Source organism: Oncorhynchus mykiss, chromosome Y (assembly GCF_013265735.2).
Source record: "Oncorhynchus mykiss isolate Arlee chromosome Y, USDA_OmykA_1.1, whole genome shotgun sequence".
NCBI lineage: Eukaryota > Metazoa > Chordata > Actinopteri > Salmoniformes > Salmonidae > Oncorhynchus > Oncorhynchus mykiss.
The window spans coordinates 16,437,750-16,455,608 of NC_048593.1; the positions used below are offsets into that span (position 1 = coordinate 16,437,750).

General features: G+C 43.1%; 1 protein-coding gene across 3 annotated transcripts; it reads left to right on the forward strand.

Annotated features, from left to right (window-relative positions):
• The first annotated feature begins 499 nt into the window (after nucleotides 1-499).
• On the forward strand, nucleotides 500-14,040 carry man1b1a (mannosidase, alpha, class 1B, member 1a). Of its 3 annotated transcripts, none has more exons than XM_036967428.1 (15): nucleotides 500-689; nucleotides 881-1,008; nucleotides 1,943-2,086; nucleotides 3,870-3,978; nucleotides 4,069-4,316; nucleotides 4,507-4,643; nucleotides 4,792-4,913; nucleotides 5,017-5,208; nucleotides 5,347-5,495; nucleotides 6,518-6,706; nucleotides 7,018-7,208; nucleotides 7,407-7,527; nucleotides 7,807-8,001; nucleotides 8,562-8,693; nucleotides 9,513-14,040. In XM_036967428.1, exons 3-15 carry the CDS (start codon nucleotides 1,985-1,987, stop codon nucleotides 9,720-9,722), a joined length of 2,097 nt encoding a protein of 698 aa, XP_036823323.1. In that variant the 5' UTR covers nucleotides 500-689; nucleotides 881-1,008; nucleotides 1,943-1,984; the 3' UTR covers nucleotides 9,723-14,040. The 3 variants fall into 3 exon arrangements, with proteins under 3 accessions (XP_036823323.1, XP_036823324.1, XP_036823325.1); XM_036967429.1 differs by having other exon boundaries at nucleotides 522-540; XM_036967430.1 differs by lacking the exons at nucleotides 500-689; nucleotides 881-1,008; nucleotides 1,943-2,086 and having other exon boundaries at nucleotides 4,050-4,316.
• The last annotated feature ends 3,819 nt before the right edge of the window (nucleotides 14,041-17,859 follow it).

Sequence of the window (17,859 nt, forward strand, 5' to 3'; positions counted from 1 at the left end):
TTTCAGTGGTGTTTGTTCTTCACTGGTAGCTCTTTTCTTGTGGCAACGGGTCACAAATCTTGCTGCTGTGATGGCACACTGTGGTATTTCACCCAATAGATATGGGAGTTTATCACTCACTAACTCGCTCAAGTGTCTGCTAATACCGTCATGAAAACAAGCATGATGGAAGCCCTAAAATATTACGTTTAGTGAGCGGGCATTGTTGAAAAGTCATCTTTAGACATATTGTACTTTTCTTAAATGTAGTTTTGTAATTGACTAAAACAAGAGGACAACAACAAAATTGAGTTTGAAAAGGTCATGTTTTTACTGTAAGCCAATGGGGTAATAAGCACAGGGTTATATTCCCCACAGGCGGGCAATAACCACAGGGTTATTTTCCCTACGGGCGGGCAGGCCCACGACATCTCGCAGCCAATGATGACGCGGCCTCGCGTCATGTGACCCACACTGACCTGTCGGGGGTTGGTGGAATTTCCAAAATATCAATCTCCGTCAACCGGGGTACCGGACCTTGCAAAACGAATACACCTATTGGTGAGCTGTCACTTTTTGAGGATGCAAGCTGCTATCAGCTTACCACAATTTTCACCAGTGGTGGGTAGTAAAATTTACCAGACTGGGCACCCAAACCTAGATAAACGTTGGTCTTTACAAAACCGCCCACTGTTTGGAGGCGAAAAAAAGTAAGAGAGGCACCAGAGGCAGCTGTCGAAAGGCTAGCTATCGTAAGCTAACAATATATAGTAGCTAGCTTGCCATGTTGTTGTTACTGGGGAAATGAAAGGGATTCTCTCTCTCTTCACTTGCTAGAAATGTGGATCAATTGTCAACAGTACAAGTCAACACTTTGATAGCTAGCTTTCTAATGTTGTAGGTTATAGGATAGGTTGCTAGCCAGAGCTAGCTCACCATGACTCGCTCTTCTTAACGCGCCCGGAGAGAATACAGTCAGTGTGACAACAACGGAGGCTAACGTTCGCTACCTGGGTACAACGGGAAAAGGTAAGCTTACGGTGCACTTTTGAGTGACATAGCTAGCCAAAGAACTAAAAGGTTCCTACTTTTGTCTGTGATATAGCTGTAGCTGGTTAGCGACAAATTGTCAGCCAACTAGCTAGGTATGATTAATAACTCCTAGCTAACTATATTGGTCATTTTTAACTCCAAGACAAGACAGATTGTAAAAAGCCTTTTGGAGTTATAAATCCTAGCTAGCTAGCTAGCCAGCCAACTAGCTAGAATTTAATTTATTTTGGTGAACAGACATATACAACAAAATGTACAATGTGGACCCAGAGGATATCACTTGAAAGTATGAATTAAAACGCTTGTTTCCAAAGTGGTCCTCGATGGTAAAAACAATAATACATATAATGGTTAAAAGGCAAGACAAAATTACAAACAACCAATACATTAATTTATGTTGACATCCTTAAAAGTGGCACTTCACTGCACTTATCCCTAACCTTAAAAATCAACCATATTAATTTAACATGAAAACAATCGCTTCATTGCATACCTATCATTAAAATAAATACACCTGGCCAGCAGTGGGGGGAGGGCAGTGGAGTGGTAGTGGAGTGGTTTCTCTTACTTAGACACAACCGTGTCCAAATTAAAACCTTTGCCTGCCTTTTTAAAGCTATTTCTACTTTTTAATTTTTTGATCTCCAGGCGGGGGCTATTCCATAGACAACTAGTTCAGTTGCTATCTAACTGGCCTTGATGCCTTAATTATTACTCTTAGTTCAAGTAATGAAGAGCTAGCTAGCTGACAATAAAAAGCCATCTTGTGGACATTGAAACAAACTAAATGAAATAATGAGTCAAATGGACCCTTAACCTAAAGGAAGAGTTGAGACACTCCTGTTATTTTTCCTCTACCTTTTTAGGTCAATTAATCCTAAACGATTCCCTTTTCTTCCCCATCCCTCAGTCCAGCGTCTTTGACATATGACGGTACCACTCAGCTGGAGAGATGTACTCACCATCTAGAAAGGACTTCATCGCGTTGACCCTCAGTGACCAACACAGCCGCAGCTACAACAACGGAAAACACCGCCGCCAGTCCTGCTGGAGGGTGAGTATTATTTATTTCAAGCCCTTGTCCTGCAGCCACTTTCTCACAACAGTACTGTGAACTGGGGCCATATGTATCAAGCAACTCTGAGTGGGAGGGCCTATCTACGATCAGTTCCCCCTGTCCATTTAATCTTATTCAGTGTGATCTAAAAGGCTAAACTGTACCTAAATCAGCATGTCCTTGTGTTTGCTGTACTTCTTTCAAACTGGTTTCATGTTTCACTCTCAAAGGAAACCCCCCTGACAAAAGGTAGTGTAGCCTACCTCCTCCAGTCAAGCAATGAGATGCTTCCAGATAGCTTGTTGGTACTTTCTTTTTGATTGAAAGATAACTGATTGAGAGATCAACATGGACTAGAGCTGTTGTAAAATGTTTATTAAACAGAAGCAAACGGAATGAAACAGGGAGGGACCTACCTGAATTTATCCAATAGGAACTTTTGTTTAGCTAAGTTTGCTTACATTTGGTTCTTAAACGGTAAACTGTTTCTGTAATGAATACGCCCCTGGTTTTCAGGTGCTTGACAGAACCAGCAGAGATGTGCTTTTTAAACCTGCCATTAGTTTGTGTCATATATGCTGGTGCAATATGCAAAAATAATAGCAATGATGAATGTAAGGAGTATGGCTTATAGTCGTTTTCATTGGTATAGGGTAGACTAGGCTATGTCTTCTTGTGTATTGTCTTATTTAGATGGATTCCAGTGACCGTCTCTTCTGAGACAGTGATGCATTGTTTTCCATCATGGCTCACTGATAATTGCTCAGATAGGTATTTGTGGCTCAACACAAGTGTTAATTAGGCTAAGTAGCCAACAGTACTTGCGTGTAGCCTGTTGGGCCTCTAGCTATTTTTTTGTTGTCTCCCATGAGAGAGCATCCCTCTATCCTCACTGCTTGCTCGCAAATATCAGTTTGTGGAAAAACAACCATCTAGAGATGTTGGAGTTGTACCGGGTAAGTAACACAATAGCTTACACAGTGTTTGTCAAAAGCTTTGATCCCTCATAAATGGTGATCTGGTATGGGGAAATGAGCTACGGTCTTACTGTCATTTGAATTGACCCTTCGCTAAGCCCTGCCCCCTTGGCTACTGTTGCAAGCTCAGGCAACATTTTCTCAGTTAACACTGGCGAAATCCCCTTTTTAATACACAATGAAATTAAGCACAGACTACCCCTTGCTAATCAGGAATCTCTTGGGTATGTTGTGTTGAACTGTCATTACAATTGCTTCAAGGGAACCTGGTAAAATTATGTTTGTAGTGTAGCTAGCCACTGGAGGGCTTTGAATGCACTGTACATGCAGTCTAAACTACTAAGCACTTTTGGAGCTAAACAGTACTCTCAAATCGTTTGCTGATCTCGACAGCAGATTATTTATATTCATGATATAGCCAGGTTATTTTAAGTGGCTAGCTAGCATTAGCAACATTTGGTGGTCAACAAGACTGAAAGCTAGCTAACAAACGATGTAACTGAAGTATAATTTTGGATTTTTAAAAATACGCCAACAGGCTCTGCAGTTCAGGAATCACAGTGGCAAGTACCCCTGGTATACTTTTAAATTATTTAGCCATTTATGGCCATTTTAGCCATTTACTGGCTTGCATCATGCGTCTCTAACATGAGCTTGTCCGAGGTGTCAGACTCGTCGACAGTTGCTATCCACATTGGAGCGCTGCAATTGGTTGCCCAAAATTCCGTGGCCAGGCTTAGCGAGGGATCAATTGATAGATGTTAAATTGCTTTTGAGTGCTTATTTTCCTCTCTCCTCTGTAGAAGTGGAAGCAGCTGTCTCGGCTGCAGCGCAGTCTCATCCTCTTCCTGCTAGCTCTGCTGCTGATATGTGGACTTCTCTTCTACCCAAGCTTCTCAGAGCAATGGGGAGGTAGGCCTCTTTCCCCACTCTCACTCGCTGTTAGTCTTTTGTATTTGCATGCTGCTATTTATGTTTCACAGCGTGTGTGTGTGCACTCAGGCATGTCGGACAAGGCGGTAAGGGAGGACTGGGATGAAGACTGGGAAAGAGGCCTGAAACCCGTCCCTCCAGGGGTAAACCCTGTGGCTGGCCCAGCTGGAGGTCCGGCTGTGGGCCTGGCTGGTGTAGCAGTCGGCCCAGAGTTGAACCCAGGGTTGGGTCTAGCTGTGGCTCCAGGACTCATACCAGAGGTCATTCCAGAACCCCGGAGGCCAAAGGTCCCCTCTATACCCAAACCTCCAGCCAAGGTCAGGACCAGTCTGGCTATTGCACTAGTCTTAACTACTTTGATAGGTTTTATTAAACATAAAACCAAACAACCATTCAAGTGATTCTGGGTCCAAGAACAGACAGTGAAGCAACTGTTTTGGCTGTCCTTCAGCGCCTTTGTCAGAACTTGCTGTAATGTATTCTAATTAACTCTGTTTACCTATGTAGAAGAGACCATTCCCCAACAAGAGAGGCCCTCCAAGCCTGCAGAAGGAGCGGAATGTATCAGATTCACTGATAAAACCAGCTGAGAAAGTGCCAGTGGAGAAAGCTGAAGAGAAGGAGGGAGAGAAGCCTCTTGTCAGGTAAAAACCTATTGTCAACCATAACGACACTTGATATCAAATTCAACTCTTTTTGCCCAATCGGGATCATTCTGCGGTAATACTGTTATTACTATTCATTTACAGCTCCATGTCCTTTATATGTGTTATCTGTGTTTCATACACGTAGCTGGCGAGGAGCCATGATCGAGGCTGACGAGGCTACAGAACCCCCACCCTCTGCCCATGAGAAGGATGCCGCTGTGCCTCCTGTGCCAGTCAACCCTGAGGACACAGCCCCACTGGCACCAGGTAAGTCTCTGCCACACGCACCATCTCACACCCTCAACCATACCGCACACCCTCACCCACTCCAGAGCTTGACCAGCTGTGGTGTCTTTGGCTTCTGAAATAGTTTCAGTGAAGCCTGTGGACAGGCTGGAGATGGTGCGAGAGGCCTTTAGGCATGCCTGGAAGGGCTATAAGGAGTTTGCCTGGGGTCATGATGAGCTCAAGCCTGTGTCTAAGTCCTACGGGGAGTGGTTTGGCCTGGGCCTGACTATCATTGATGCTCTGGACACAATGTGGATCCTGGGACTGAAAGAAGGTAACTTGGCCTCCTAACACAAAAACAGACACACCCCGCTCTCTCTTTACTAATTGCTTCTCTGTATTTGCTGCTGTCAAACAGAACCCAAGGCTGAATTTCTCTCTGTCTCCCTCTCTCTCGCCCGCTCGCTCACAGAGTTTGAGGAGGCGAGGAAGTGGGTGGAGACTGAGTTGTCATTCTCTAAGAATGTGGACGTGAACCTGTTTGAGAGCACCATCCGGATCCTGGGAGGCCTGCTAAGCACCTACCACCTGACTGGCGATGAGATGTTCCTGGAGAAGGCTGTGAGTGACATGGGAAGGAAGGCTAGGACAGATTGGGCAACTAGAATATGGTCTCTACTTTTTCTTCTCTACCTCCATCTCTCCTTTCACCCTTTCAATCCCACTATTCACTGATCCTTAGGGCTTCTGGCTGACACACACCCTGAGTGTACAAAACATTAGGAACACTGACCAGGTGAAAGCTATGATCTCTTGTTGATGACACTTGTTAAATCCACTTCAGTCAGTGTAGATGAAGGGGAGAGGACAGGTTAAAAAAATAAGATTTTTAAGCCTTGAGACATGGAGTGTGTATGTGTGCCATTCAGAGGGTGAATGGGCAAGACAAAAGATTGAATTGACTTTATACGGGGTATGATGGTAGGTGCCAGGCGTACCGGTTTCAGTGTGTCAAGAACTGCAACTGGCTCAACTGTCTCCCGTGTGTATCAAGAATGGCCCACCACCCAAAGGACATCCAGCCAACTTGACACAACTGTGGGAAGCACTGGAGTCAACATGGGGCCAGGATCTCTGTGGAACGCTTTCAACACCTTGTAGAGTCCATTCCCCGACGAATTGAGACTGTTCTGAGGGCAAAAGGGGGTACAACTCAATATTAAGAAGATGTTTTGTATACTCCGTGTACATCAGAGCAAGAAAAATGCTCTTCTCTTCCCACATGGGAATACCACGAGCATTTAAAAAAAAAAATTCAAACCGGTCATAAAATCTCTATGCAAAGTTGTTTACTAACTGGTGATGCGCAAGTTAGATAAATATGAGATCAACCTTTTTTTTATCACCCACCTAAATTCAAACATCAACCAATGTTCAAATTCTTCTTTCTAAATAAATCACTGAAAACCTCAAATTGTATCTACAAACTTAGTACGTTTCATTGCCTGAGGTTATGATAAATTAATGGAAAGTAAAAAATCTGAAGAATTAATGAGTCAGACAAGCACTTAATTGAATTAGCTAATTTACTCATGAGGATTGATAGCTATGTTCTCATCTTTCCTTCCCTTGTGCTCTTGTAGAAAGATATTGGCTTGAGGTTGATGCCTGCTTTCAAAACCCCCTCCAAGATCCCCTTCTCTGATGTGAACATTGGGAAGGGCACGGCCCACCCCCCTCGCTGGACGTCCGACAGCACCCTGGCCGAGGTCACCAGTGTCCAGCTGGAGTTCAGAGAGCTCAGTCGCCTCACCCAGGACCCGCAGTACCAGGTGATGCCAGAGAGGGGGGCTCTATGTATCGTGTCATGTGTCGACTACGTTTTTTATTTTTGTATAATTTTTTTTTCAGACAGTGATCTCTTATCTGTCAACAGATGACTCCCATTGAAAAACCATTGTCTCAATATGTAATTTTCGGACACAAAATCTCTGTCCGGACATATAGGTTGAAATTTGAGGAGTTTAACTTGTTATTGCATAGGTTTGAATTTGAGAAGGTGTTCCGTTGCAAAACGTTTTTTCTACAGTCCGCTCTAATGAATATGACCCAAGTCTTTATCAACCTGCCTGTGCATCCCTAGGAGGTGGTGAATGAGGTGATGAAGCTGGTCCATAAGCTGCCAGGGAAGCATGACGGCCTGGTGCCCATGTTCATCAACACCAACAGCGGCCAGTTCACCCACAAAGGAGTCTTCACCCTGGGGGCCCGGGCTGACAGCTACTATGAGTACCTGCTCAAACAGTGGATCCAGGGAGGCAAGACAGAACCAGAGTAAGCACCTTCCTATCAATTTTGCCTTCAAGATAATAATGACTAAGATGGCATGGAGACGGAGGACCTGATCCTAGATCAGCTCACCTACTCGAGAGGCTTTATGAATACAGGCCCAGATCACATATGATTAGAGTGCTTTGAGGAGACTGCCGGATTACAGATAAACGAATAGATATTGATGGGTGTGTTGTTCAGTCTGTTGGAGGACTACCTGGAGGCGATAGAGGGGGTCAAGAAGCACCTGCTGAGAACCAGTGGCCCCAGAAAGCTGACCTTTGTAGGGGAGCTCAACCACAATCGCTTCAACCCCAAGATGGTGAGAGACTACACAGAACATCCATACCAATACACACTGTATGTACTACTTTACATGTTTACAATAAACACCCTCTCCCCGTCTCTCTCTCCCCCCTCTCGCACCCTCTCCCCGTCTCTCTCCCCCCATCTCGCACCCTCTCCCTGTCTCTCTCTGCCCCCGTCCCCCTCTCTCTCAATCTGCCTCTCGCTCTCTCTCCCCCCTCTCGCACCCTCTCCCTGTCTCTCTCTGCCCCCATCCCCCTCTCTCTCAATCTGCCTCTCGCTCTCTCTCTCTCAGGACCACCTGGTGTGTTTCCTGCCTGGCACGCTTGCGCTGGGTGCCCACAATGGGCTGCCGGAGGATCACATGGAGCTGGCCCTGCAGCTGATGGAGACGTGCCACCAGATGTACATCCAGATGGAGACGGGCCTGAGCCCCGAGATCGCCCACTTCAACCTGCAGCCCTACGACGGGCGAGATGTCGACGTCAAGGTGGGTTCTACAGGAAGAATATTGAGAGCATCCCAGATGGCACGCTGCTCTCTATTTAGTGCACAACATAGGGAATAGGGTGCAACTTAGGACACTGTGTGTGTGAGATATAGATGTATTTGGCTCCTACTGTATGTCTTCCAATCCTAGTGTACTTTGAAGCGCGTCTTATTTCTCTGTCTTGCACTAATCCTTCTCTAGAGATGTTTAATGGCGGAGTAACAGGAGTGGCTCTGTGGCGTAATAAAGCTGAAACCGGCTCTGATCTTTGTTTTCCCCTCACTGCTGGAACTAACCCTCTAACCCTGCTTTCCAAATGCGTCTCGTCAGTTCTTAAGGTCGTTTGTAAATGTACATTTGATTTAGGTTGTAACTGCTACAGCATACAAACATCTCCAATCAAAGCGTACAAAGATGTGTTCGCCTTCACTTTACCATCAATGTTTATGGGTGCGCCTCAAATGGCACCCTCTATTCCCTAAAAGTAGTGCGCTATATAGGGGATGGGGTGCAATTTGGGATGCACCCCAATGTGAGTTTGCAAGTCTTTTCTCCCCCAGCCTGCAGACAGACACAACCTCCTGAGACCCGAGACCGTGGAGAGTCTGTTCTACCTGTACAGGTTCACTAAGGACGCCAAATACAGAGACTGGGGCTGGGACATTCTAGAGAGCTTCAACAAATATACCAGGGTGAGTCCCAACGTCTTACTGTACGCCAGACAGCACAGCGACTCCACCTTCACTGATCTGTTAGGTTTGATAACTTGCCAAACATTCATTGGATAGATCAACAGTTGTTTGTCAACAATGGTACTGCGCTGACTTTGTCTAATTAACCCACTAACAGTCAGCATTTATCTTAACAAAAACTATAACCCTGTGGTACATGTTGACTTATTCTTCCTTGGTTGTTAGCTGAGCCAATCCCACTGGCTGCATGATGAAACGAGCTAAATTCTGAGAACAGTCCCGTCATTCTGTGGAGTATGACTTCCATCAGCCAGCTGGATGCTCCAAGTTAAATCATTGATGTGTGTGCTAACGACAACACGTTTGATCACCTGATTGACTGGTGGTGTATGGGTTCTGCCAGCCGGTGCATCTGCTAGCTGTTTCAATGCCAGAACGCCATCATTTAAAAAAAAATATAAAATAAAAAAAATATTTAAAATAAAAAAATATAAAAAAAACAGGTTCTACTTTCATGCAGCTGCAGAGGAATCTTTATTATAAAAAAATAAAATGTTCCACAATTTGGATGACAGACAACTCATGGCAACACGGTTGCATTAGAAAGAAGCCATCTGTAGGAAGACAATTGTGTGAGTACTTGAATTTCTCAATTAACATAATCATCTTGAGCTGTTATACCAAGCTGCCTTCTCAAGGGATCCAGCTTGACACTCGCTGTGGTGGTGGTGCACAGTCAAAGACCGTTTTGTAAATGGGGTTTCGTTTGGGTTTCCTGTGTTACTCGCTGCTTCCCCTCATGCTCGTCTTCCTATCCAGGTGCCAAGTGGAGGCTACACTTCCATCAGTAATGTGCGCGACCCCGTGAACCCGGGTCCGAGGGACAAGATGGAGAGCTTCTTCCTGGGGGAGACGCTCAAGTACTTCTACCTGCTGTTTTCAGACGACCTGGAGCTGCTCAGCCTGGACAAGTACGTGTTCAACACAGAGGCCCACCCACTACCCATCTGGCAATTGCCCCCTGTCTGAGACAGGAGGTGATGTCATAGAGAAGTAGCCTACCATGAGATCCCAGGATTTGAACTTCCTAGCTGTTGCCTTCTCAAGGGATCCAGCTTGACTCACTGTGCACAGTAGAAGACAAACTCATCAATGGGTTTTCAAATGGAGAGGTTTTCCTTGGTTGGGTTGGGGGGGGGTGGGGGGGGGCATAGAGCTGGCCTCTTGTATAAAGCTTTTGTAGTTTGGAGTAGACACACTTGAGAATCTTGATGGCTTGCTGTTCAGTTTAAAAGAAACAAGAAGAGCGATGGTCTACAGAATCAGCTCAATGGAAACTAGACTGAGACTCCCCCAGGTGCCAGTTTGATTATTTTCTAACACTAAAAGTAGTATAATCCTCTCCCCTCCCCGACCGGCTGACGATGGATATGTAATAAGGTGGAAGTACCAGATGATTATGCTTTCCCATTGATTTGTCCCATACATTTATGTTAGAGCATTGTTTACCCTGAAGGGAGTACTGAATACATGGGTTGCATTGTTGAGAGCCTTTAATGGGAGGTGAAACACTCCTAACCCATAGGTCTTTCAGGAGTTCCTCTCCTTGAGAGCCATTACCACAGAAATAGAATGAGTAGAATGGGCGTCGCCATTTACGTCAGTTAATCCATAATGGGTGGACTGGCGGCCATTTTGTGTGTTCATTCTATTTCTATGAGCCTTACACCACTAGTTACTACTGTCGATGTGGAGGACCAATTGAAGTAGCCTATAGTACCGTGACTGTTGAAGCTCCTGTGGTGAAAAAATGCTTTGCACTTTCATCTCTAAAATGTAAGGATTTGTCTTTTTGTATATTTAAGTGATGTGGGAGTAGATTTGAGTAGTGATGCATGCAGGTGATTCTGCGTGCTTTAGCTGAATAGATAAAAACCAACACTGATGGCCTATGAATGAAATGCCATTAATCATTGTTGCACATGGGACCACAGCCTACAATGACAGTTTTTTTTGTTTTATTTTTTATGTATTTATTGATTTGTTTTTGTGTTTTTCATGATGACTTATAACAAGTCTAACCCTCCTGTTTCATGGGATTGTATGAAGGGTAATTGGGAACGTAATCGAGGTAATGAAGTAATCACATACTTTTAAATGTGATTTCTCCAATGCAGACAGAAGTTGTGTAAATAACTCAATATTGCTGTGTTATGAGAATTTCATGCATATTTCATTTGGGACCATGTGTCTGTGTATTCGTCTCATCGTGAGGGAGTTAAGGTTTATGCAATCGACTTGTAGGCAAGTCTCTCATGACTGAACTGCGACATTTTGGGTTCTAGATTAATCGACTTGCCACAGCCTAATTAGTGTGCTGCCACTGAGAATTCTCATGTTTGGGTTCTGGGTAGAATATATTCTTGTTGCTTGAATTAAATCTGTTACAAAGCCAGACTCATTATCAGTCAGAATTAATACCAGAATGAATGAATATAGACTAGTAAGAGTCTATGAGAAGGGTTCTTGTTTTCTTGAGGTGTTGGTGATATTAGGCTGATGGCTAGTTAAGCATACCTACAGAGCTCTCAATCATGAATGGTTGTTTCTCCCAATTTTATGCCGTGCCTGCTGAAGATGTCCAGGGTAGACACTGAGTGTACAAAACATTAGGAACGCCTTCCTAATAAAGTCGTGCCCCCTTTTGCCTTCCGAACAGCCTCAGTTTGTTGGGGCATGGACTCTACAAGGTGTCTAAAGCGTTCCACAGGGATGCTGGCCAATGTTGACTCCAATGCTTCCCACAGTTGGGTGGTGGACCATTCTTGATGCACATTGGAAACTGAGGGTGAAAAAAACAGCAGCGTTTCATTTACAGACTGAAACTGGTGCGCCTGGCACCTACTACCATACTCTGTTCAGAGGCACTTAAATATTTTGTCTTGCCCATTCACCCGCTGAATGCCACACACGTCTCAATTGTCTCTTGTAATCATTTTTTTTAACCCCTCTCCTCTCCTTCATCTACACTCACATTGGATTTAACAAGTGACATCAATAAGGGATCATAGCTTTCACCTGGATTCACCTGGTCAGTCTGTTTTGGAAAGAGCAGGTGTCCCTAATGTTTTGTACAAAGTGTATATGGTTAATGGTTATGTCTTGTAGAGCATTTTGGCAAGGGAGGTGTCTTTTTATAGCTCACTATTTGGGAGGTTTCAAGTAAAATTATTGCGTAACAAGTGTAAATATTTTATGGGCATTCTTTTTAAATGGTCTCCTGAATGTTGTGATTGTGTTCCCCTTCTGGCGTGTTAAAGGCCCAGTGCAGTCAAAAATGTGATTTCAGTGTTTTTATATATATTTCCACATTTATGAGGTTTGAATAATATTGTGAAAATGAGAATGCCCTTTTAGTGTAAGAGCTGCTTGAAGTTAGCCTGAAATTTCAGCCTGTTTTGATGGGTTGGACCATTGGCCTTTCCATGGTGACTTAACCATGGGGTAAATTAGTTAGACTAATAAGATAGAGTTTCAAGTCTTTGCCAATATCAGACCCCTCCCAGACAGTCCTAGTGAAATTCTATTTTGCTATTTGCTAAAAATATATATATATAGTTTTATTTTCATTTACTATTTTAATTGAAACAATCACAGTAAGGTACTTAATTGTTACCCAGAAATGATTTGATATTGAGATAAAAACTGCTGCATTGAACCCTTTTAAGCAATGGTGTTGCTTATATTTAATTGTGCTTCTCCCAGTATGAAAAATAGACCTCCAGAGAGGTGGAGAGGAGGCGTTCATCCCAAATAGCACCCTATTCCCTATATACCAGAGCCCTGGTCAAAAGTAGTTAATTATATAGGGAATTGGGTACCATTTGAGACAGTTTGTCCTGAAGTCACACTTTGGCTGACATCAATTGTTTCATTTCATAGCCCTTACATTGTGCTTCTTTAAGCATTTTTAACTATAATTCTTCTAGTTGATCAACTGATAAAAAAAAAATACAGGTTGTGCTTTGCAAAATTATCATAACTCTATATTTCATAGGTAGATTTTTGAACCCAAATCCTGACCTATACCATCAGGATTTGAGTAAGCAGAATTGGACCTGCACCAGTGCTTGGCAGAACCCTCCTCCACACGGTCTGTCATCCACAGCACAGCTTACCTTCCCTACCACCTTTTGTGGTGTGTTGGAAGTCATTTTAACGTTGTGCCTTCCAAGCTATAGCAACTAGCGATTGGCAGCTTCCTCACTCCCAGAGATTGTGTGCTGTTCCTGTAATTGCTTCTTAGCTTTGGCCCCAGTCAGACTTTAAACTCAATCAAATATTCATGATCGCCATTGGTGCTTAGTTGGTGTGAGTTTTTAAAGATTGGAGGAGACTAAAGACATGAGAAAAGGAATGTAGTCATTTGTCACCATGGCGAACACTTCGATACACAATTCAGAGTTTCAGAGAGGTCATTTTATATTTAGCACATCATGATTTTTCGTATTTGAAACTGTTACGTGGCCATAATGAAAAAATGTCCGGAGATTGAATTAAAATCCCCTCGGAAATTTTGATCGGGTTGGAAATGGAATATCTACATGGAGAGAAATGAGAGGGAGGATAAAAAGTCAAAATAGGGGTGCTTTTTTGTTGTTTCTCCAACGTGACCTTTACAGTGTGTGGTAAAATGGAAATGTGTTTTTTTTGCATATCTGTTATTAGGGTTTAGTGCCTGCTCAAGGGCAGCGACAGATTTGTTTTCCATAGTCATCTTGGGGATTTGAACTAGCAACCTTTTCGGTTACTGACTCAACGCTCTAACTGGTAGGCTACCTGCCGCCCATTAAGAAATTTAGAAACTCACTGAAATTACTTGTTTTAAAAGGCCCTACAAAATATAAAATGTTGTCCACTCAATACTGCTTTATAGATTGAAAACGTTGCTCTTCCATGTAGCAATCTGTTGGTGGAGATTGCAAATATGACCCTTGCGTCCTAGACCAAAGACATGATTAATAGTGTTTTGTGTTCTCACAATCAATTCATTGAACTGTTTAAGAAGTAGCGTCCATTAGAGAAGGGTCATCTTCCCCCAAAGACTACTAAGCCCGGCAATTTCTTCATGAAGATAGTGGTCACAGGGATTGCCTTGCCGTTAAACTGCTACCTATTAAGCTTGACTTTGAAGAATCCTTTCATCTCTCTAAGATTGTCACGCCACAGACTGTAATATTTTCCACACTGCTGTTGTAAGTCCAGCCGCAGCTTCTCTCAAACCCTGTCCATACAACAATAACCTGTTTTTCTGTCATTTGGATCGACAATAAAGATTTTAAACTAAGCCGTTGATCTTGTTTTCCTTTTCGGGAATATATTTGTACCCCCCAGTACATAAAGTCTCACTGATTGATTATTGTATGGCATTAACAAGTTGAGAATTTCTGTCCTTGCTAATGTAAATCTGTAAATTCCTGCCTGTTGGTACTTTTAACTGTGACTTCCTGGACCGAGCCAAAGGTAAAATACTTAATTATGTAGAATATAGATCATTTGATTCTAGTTAATGACTCCACATAGTTCATACCTTTTCTCTTCTGGCTTGTCACAGGGCACGTATGATGTATTTCACAGAGCTACTACAGTATCATGCAGAGTACATTATTAGTGATTAGTGAAACTTTGATCTGGGGGTTTATTTATAAGTGTCTCTATAAGTGTCTCTATAAGTGTCTCTATAAGTGTCTATAAGTGTCTCTATTTATAAGTGTCTCTTTAAGTGTCTCTATTTATAAGTGTCTCTATAAGTGTCTCTATAAGTGTCTCTATTTATAAGTGTCTCTATAAGTGTCTCTATAAGTGTCTCTATAAGTGTCTCTATTTATAAGTGTCTCTATAAGTGTCTCTATTTATAAGTGTCTCTATAAGTGTCTCTATTTATAAGTGTCTCTATTTGTCTCTATAAGTCGATTTATAAGTGTCTCTATAAGTGTCTCTATGTGTCTCTATAAGTTTCTAAGTGTCTCTATAAGTGTCTCTATTTATAAGTGTCTCTGTGTCTCTATTTATAAGTGTCTCTGTGTCTCTATTTATAAGTGTCTCTATAAGTGTCTCTATAAGTGTGCCATTTATGATTCATAGTTTTTTTTCTTTTTTTTTAAAGTAAACTTTTCCTTGTATTTTCTTCACCCACTGTTCCTGTTAAATCCAATAATAGTTATGTACTAAGTTGTAACACCAGGAGGCAGCAAAAACAGGACGTATGTGTACCTGTGGCACATCATTTTGAAGCATGAATCTTAGTTTTTATAACCAAAGCGTCATAGTGATGCATACAGCATAGTAATTAAGCCAACTCTTCCTTAACCACGAGGGAACTTTTAACTAGCTTTATGTATAAGGCTTGCCGCTTGTCAGGCTCAAAGACTGGTTGATCCTGTGTGTGGGTGTGCACATGTGTTCTCATTTTGATGGACACTTAATTAGATCTGATCAGAAAGCTGGTCTCCTCAGGTCACTGTGTGATTGTCGTGTGACAAATAACGATTTTGAGTATTTGGGTTTGGGACACTGCTGTCATCTGTCGTTTGTGCTTTTTCCTTCAGTCCAAGTGTCAGTCAACAAATTGGCGTGGGGCTCATTTGTATCGGCCAAGGTAAGACAAATGCCACCTTACTCCCTATATAGTGCACTACTTTTGACCAGGGCCCATAGTGCACTATGGAATAGGGTGCCATTTGGGACAAAGACCCTGACTACTTTGTTTCTCGTTGGAGAAGAACATGGGTAGGAGTCCTCTATACTCCACCAGACCACTACTGCACATTCCACGCCAAACATTTATGGATATAACCTTTCGTAAATTACGACTATTCCAAGCTGGGTAGTTTGTGACTGTGTCTCATAGAGCCCTTTGCTTGTAATGTGAATCAGAACTCCGTTATCCCCTCTGTTATTCCCCGGGGGTGAGATCATCTTCGGAATCATTTTACAATGACAGCATACACAGCCTTTGTACGGTGTTGTACACACATCTGATAGTGGCTTGAGTGGAAGGAGAGCAGAAGGACATGTTGTGTGAAATGAAGAGCTTTGAGTGTGTGTGTGTCTTTTGAGAGGTGTCTGGGCACTCAGCTGTGCCTGTAAGTGCAGAGTTATGTTGTGTTCTGAACAGGCTGTCTGTAGATATGACGCCACATGGCACATCTCTGTCCCCATCTCTCTGTCTACAACAGAGGCTAACCCGACTTTGCTCTTGACAGTCAAGCCTTCCCTCTCTACAATATAAACGCATGTGGTGCTTTCCAGTCTGCTGACATGTACTGTTCTCCTATGATGGCCTACAGTAGCTGTTGAACATGTTAGCCCTTTGTTTACCTCTTTTAAACCTTTCCAATTCAAAGCTATCACTTTGGCCTGTATAATGTGCCATTTTCAATCTGTGCACGTTTGATATAATCCATGTGAGAAGTTTTTATCTTGTGTTGTATTTCGATTGCATCAGAGCAAAGAAGCAGCGATTGTCATGAAGCGTTGAGGCTTTGCCGCTTCTCCGGTGTCACTGCTGTTGCTGCTGCTCTGCCCCCCCCCCCCCCCCCCCCCCCCCCCCGTCCAGGGTCCTCGTCTGTCTCAGCACTTCTCCATCTGCCAGGACAGAAACAGTCTGCCTGGAGAATAACCCTGGTTGGATCTAATTACAACTCTTATCAGTTCCTGATGGGATAGGCTTTGCTGTCACATCAGCAGTGCAGGGCAGACTGTGAAAGAGACTTTTGGAGAACATACAGCACCATACTGTGTAACTTTAATGGCCCTCATTTCCCTCATACTGTTCAGTTTTCAGACTCGTATTTGTCTTATTATTAGCAGGAAAGATGATATCTGAGTGCTGAGGATTATGGGTACCAGGCCCAGGGGAAGCGCCAGGGGGCTTGCTGCTGTATGTCTTGCTGTGTGTGTGTCTCGGTGATACTCTAGCAGGCATAGGCTTCTGGAAGCTTCTAATTGTCGCCTGGAGAGGAACTTGAGAGTTTTCACAAGCTGTCTGTGAGCCCCTTGCCAAGAAATTAGGCTCTGAAAGATCTATGAGGACACCCACAGAAATTAGTTAACCTCCAAGCATATCCAGCTCCTTTTCCACATAACAACCGAAAAAGTCACAAACTTACTCTTACTAAAAGTAATGGTCTGAGTTTCAAAGTGCAAGTATAGTTCCCGACATTGTGGGAACTGTAGTAAAGAGATACCACATAAAGTGTGCTGTTTGTTAAGGATATTTAAGAGCGCCTGGACATTGAGAAGCTGAGTGTTTCTGTCCTGGCAGATGGAGAAGTACTGAGACAGACGAGGCCCTGAGTCATTGATATCCCATAAGATCAGTCATAGAAATAGCTTTCTCTGTGATGTAAGTGCTGTACTTCCCAAAGGTAGTGAAAGTCCTGAAATGATCCTCCTCCTCCTCCTCCTCCTCCTCCTGTATGGGGTGATCCATGGGCGGTGCAGACTGGCAGAAAATGAAAATGGGCTGGTGAGATCAGTTAAATTAATTTGAGTTAAATACATCTGAGCTGAGACCTTGGCTCCAGCGCCGTTGCCCGGACTTGGTTATCTATCATGGAAATGTCAGGTGCAGCGCCAGGCTTCCTCAGATGAGAAATTAACAGAGAGGAGGTAGGAAGAAAAGAGAAAGATGGATTTGCTTCGGGTACTCTGTGTCCTGTCCAGAGTTGACACCAAAAACAAAGACAACCTGGCAGTCATGGTCGTATTCATTAGTACACACCGTAGCAACCATTTTGCAAAGGAAAACATTTTTCAATGTTTATTATTGGAGGTTCAGGTAGTCCCTGACGTTTTCTTCCATTTGGTTTCCATTTGGTGACTACTGGCCAGTCAAGCAGACAGATTGACAATCTGCACTGTATATAGTCATGTTGTTTTTTACGACCCTATACTGTATATAGTCATGCTGTTTTTTATGCCCTATTCTGTATAGTCATGCTGTTTTTTATGCCCTATTCTGTATATAGTCATGTTGTTTTTACTCATTATTTTTTATCCATTATACACTGACACTATTTCAATGAAATGTTTTATCTAATCTTTGACTCTGCATTGTTAGTCGACACCTGTTGTCTACAAAGCATGTGACAAATAACATTTG

Coding starts and splice junctions, on each gene's coding strand:
- man1b1a (XM_036967428.1), top strand. CDS start 1,985: ATGTACTCACCATCTAGAAAGGACTTCATCGCGTTGACCCTCAGTGAC. Junction 2,087..3,869: donor GCCGCCAGTCCTGCTGGAGG/GTGAGTATTATT, acceptor TCTCCTCTGTAG/AAGTGGAAGCAGCTGTCTCG. Junction 4,317..4,506: donor TACCCAAACCTCCAGCCAAG/GTCAGGACCAGT, acceptor TTACCTATGTAG/AAGAGACCATTCCCCAACAA.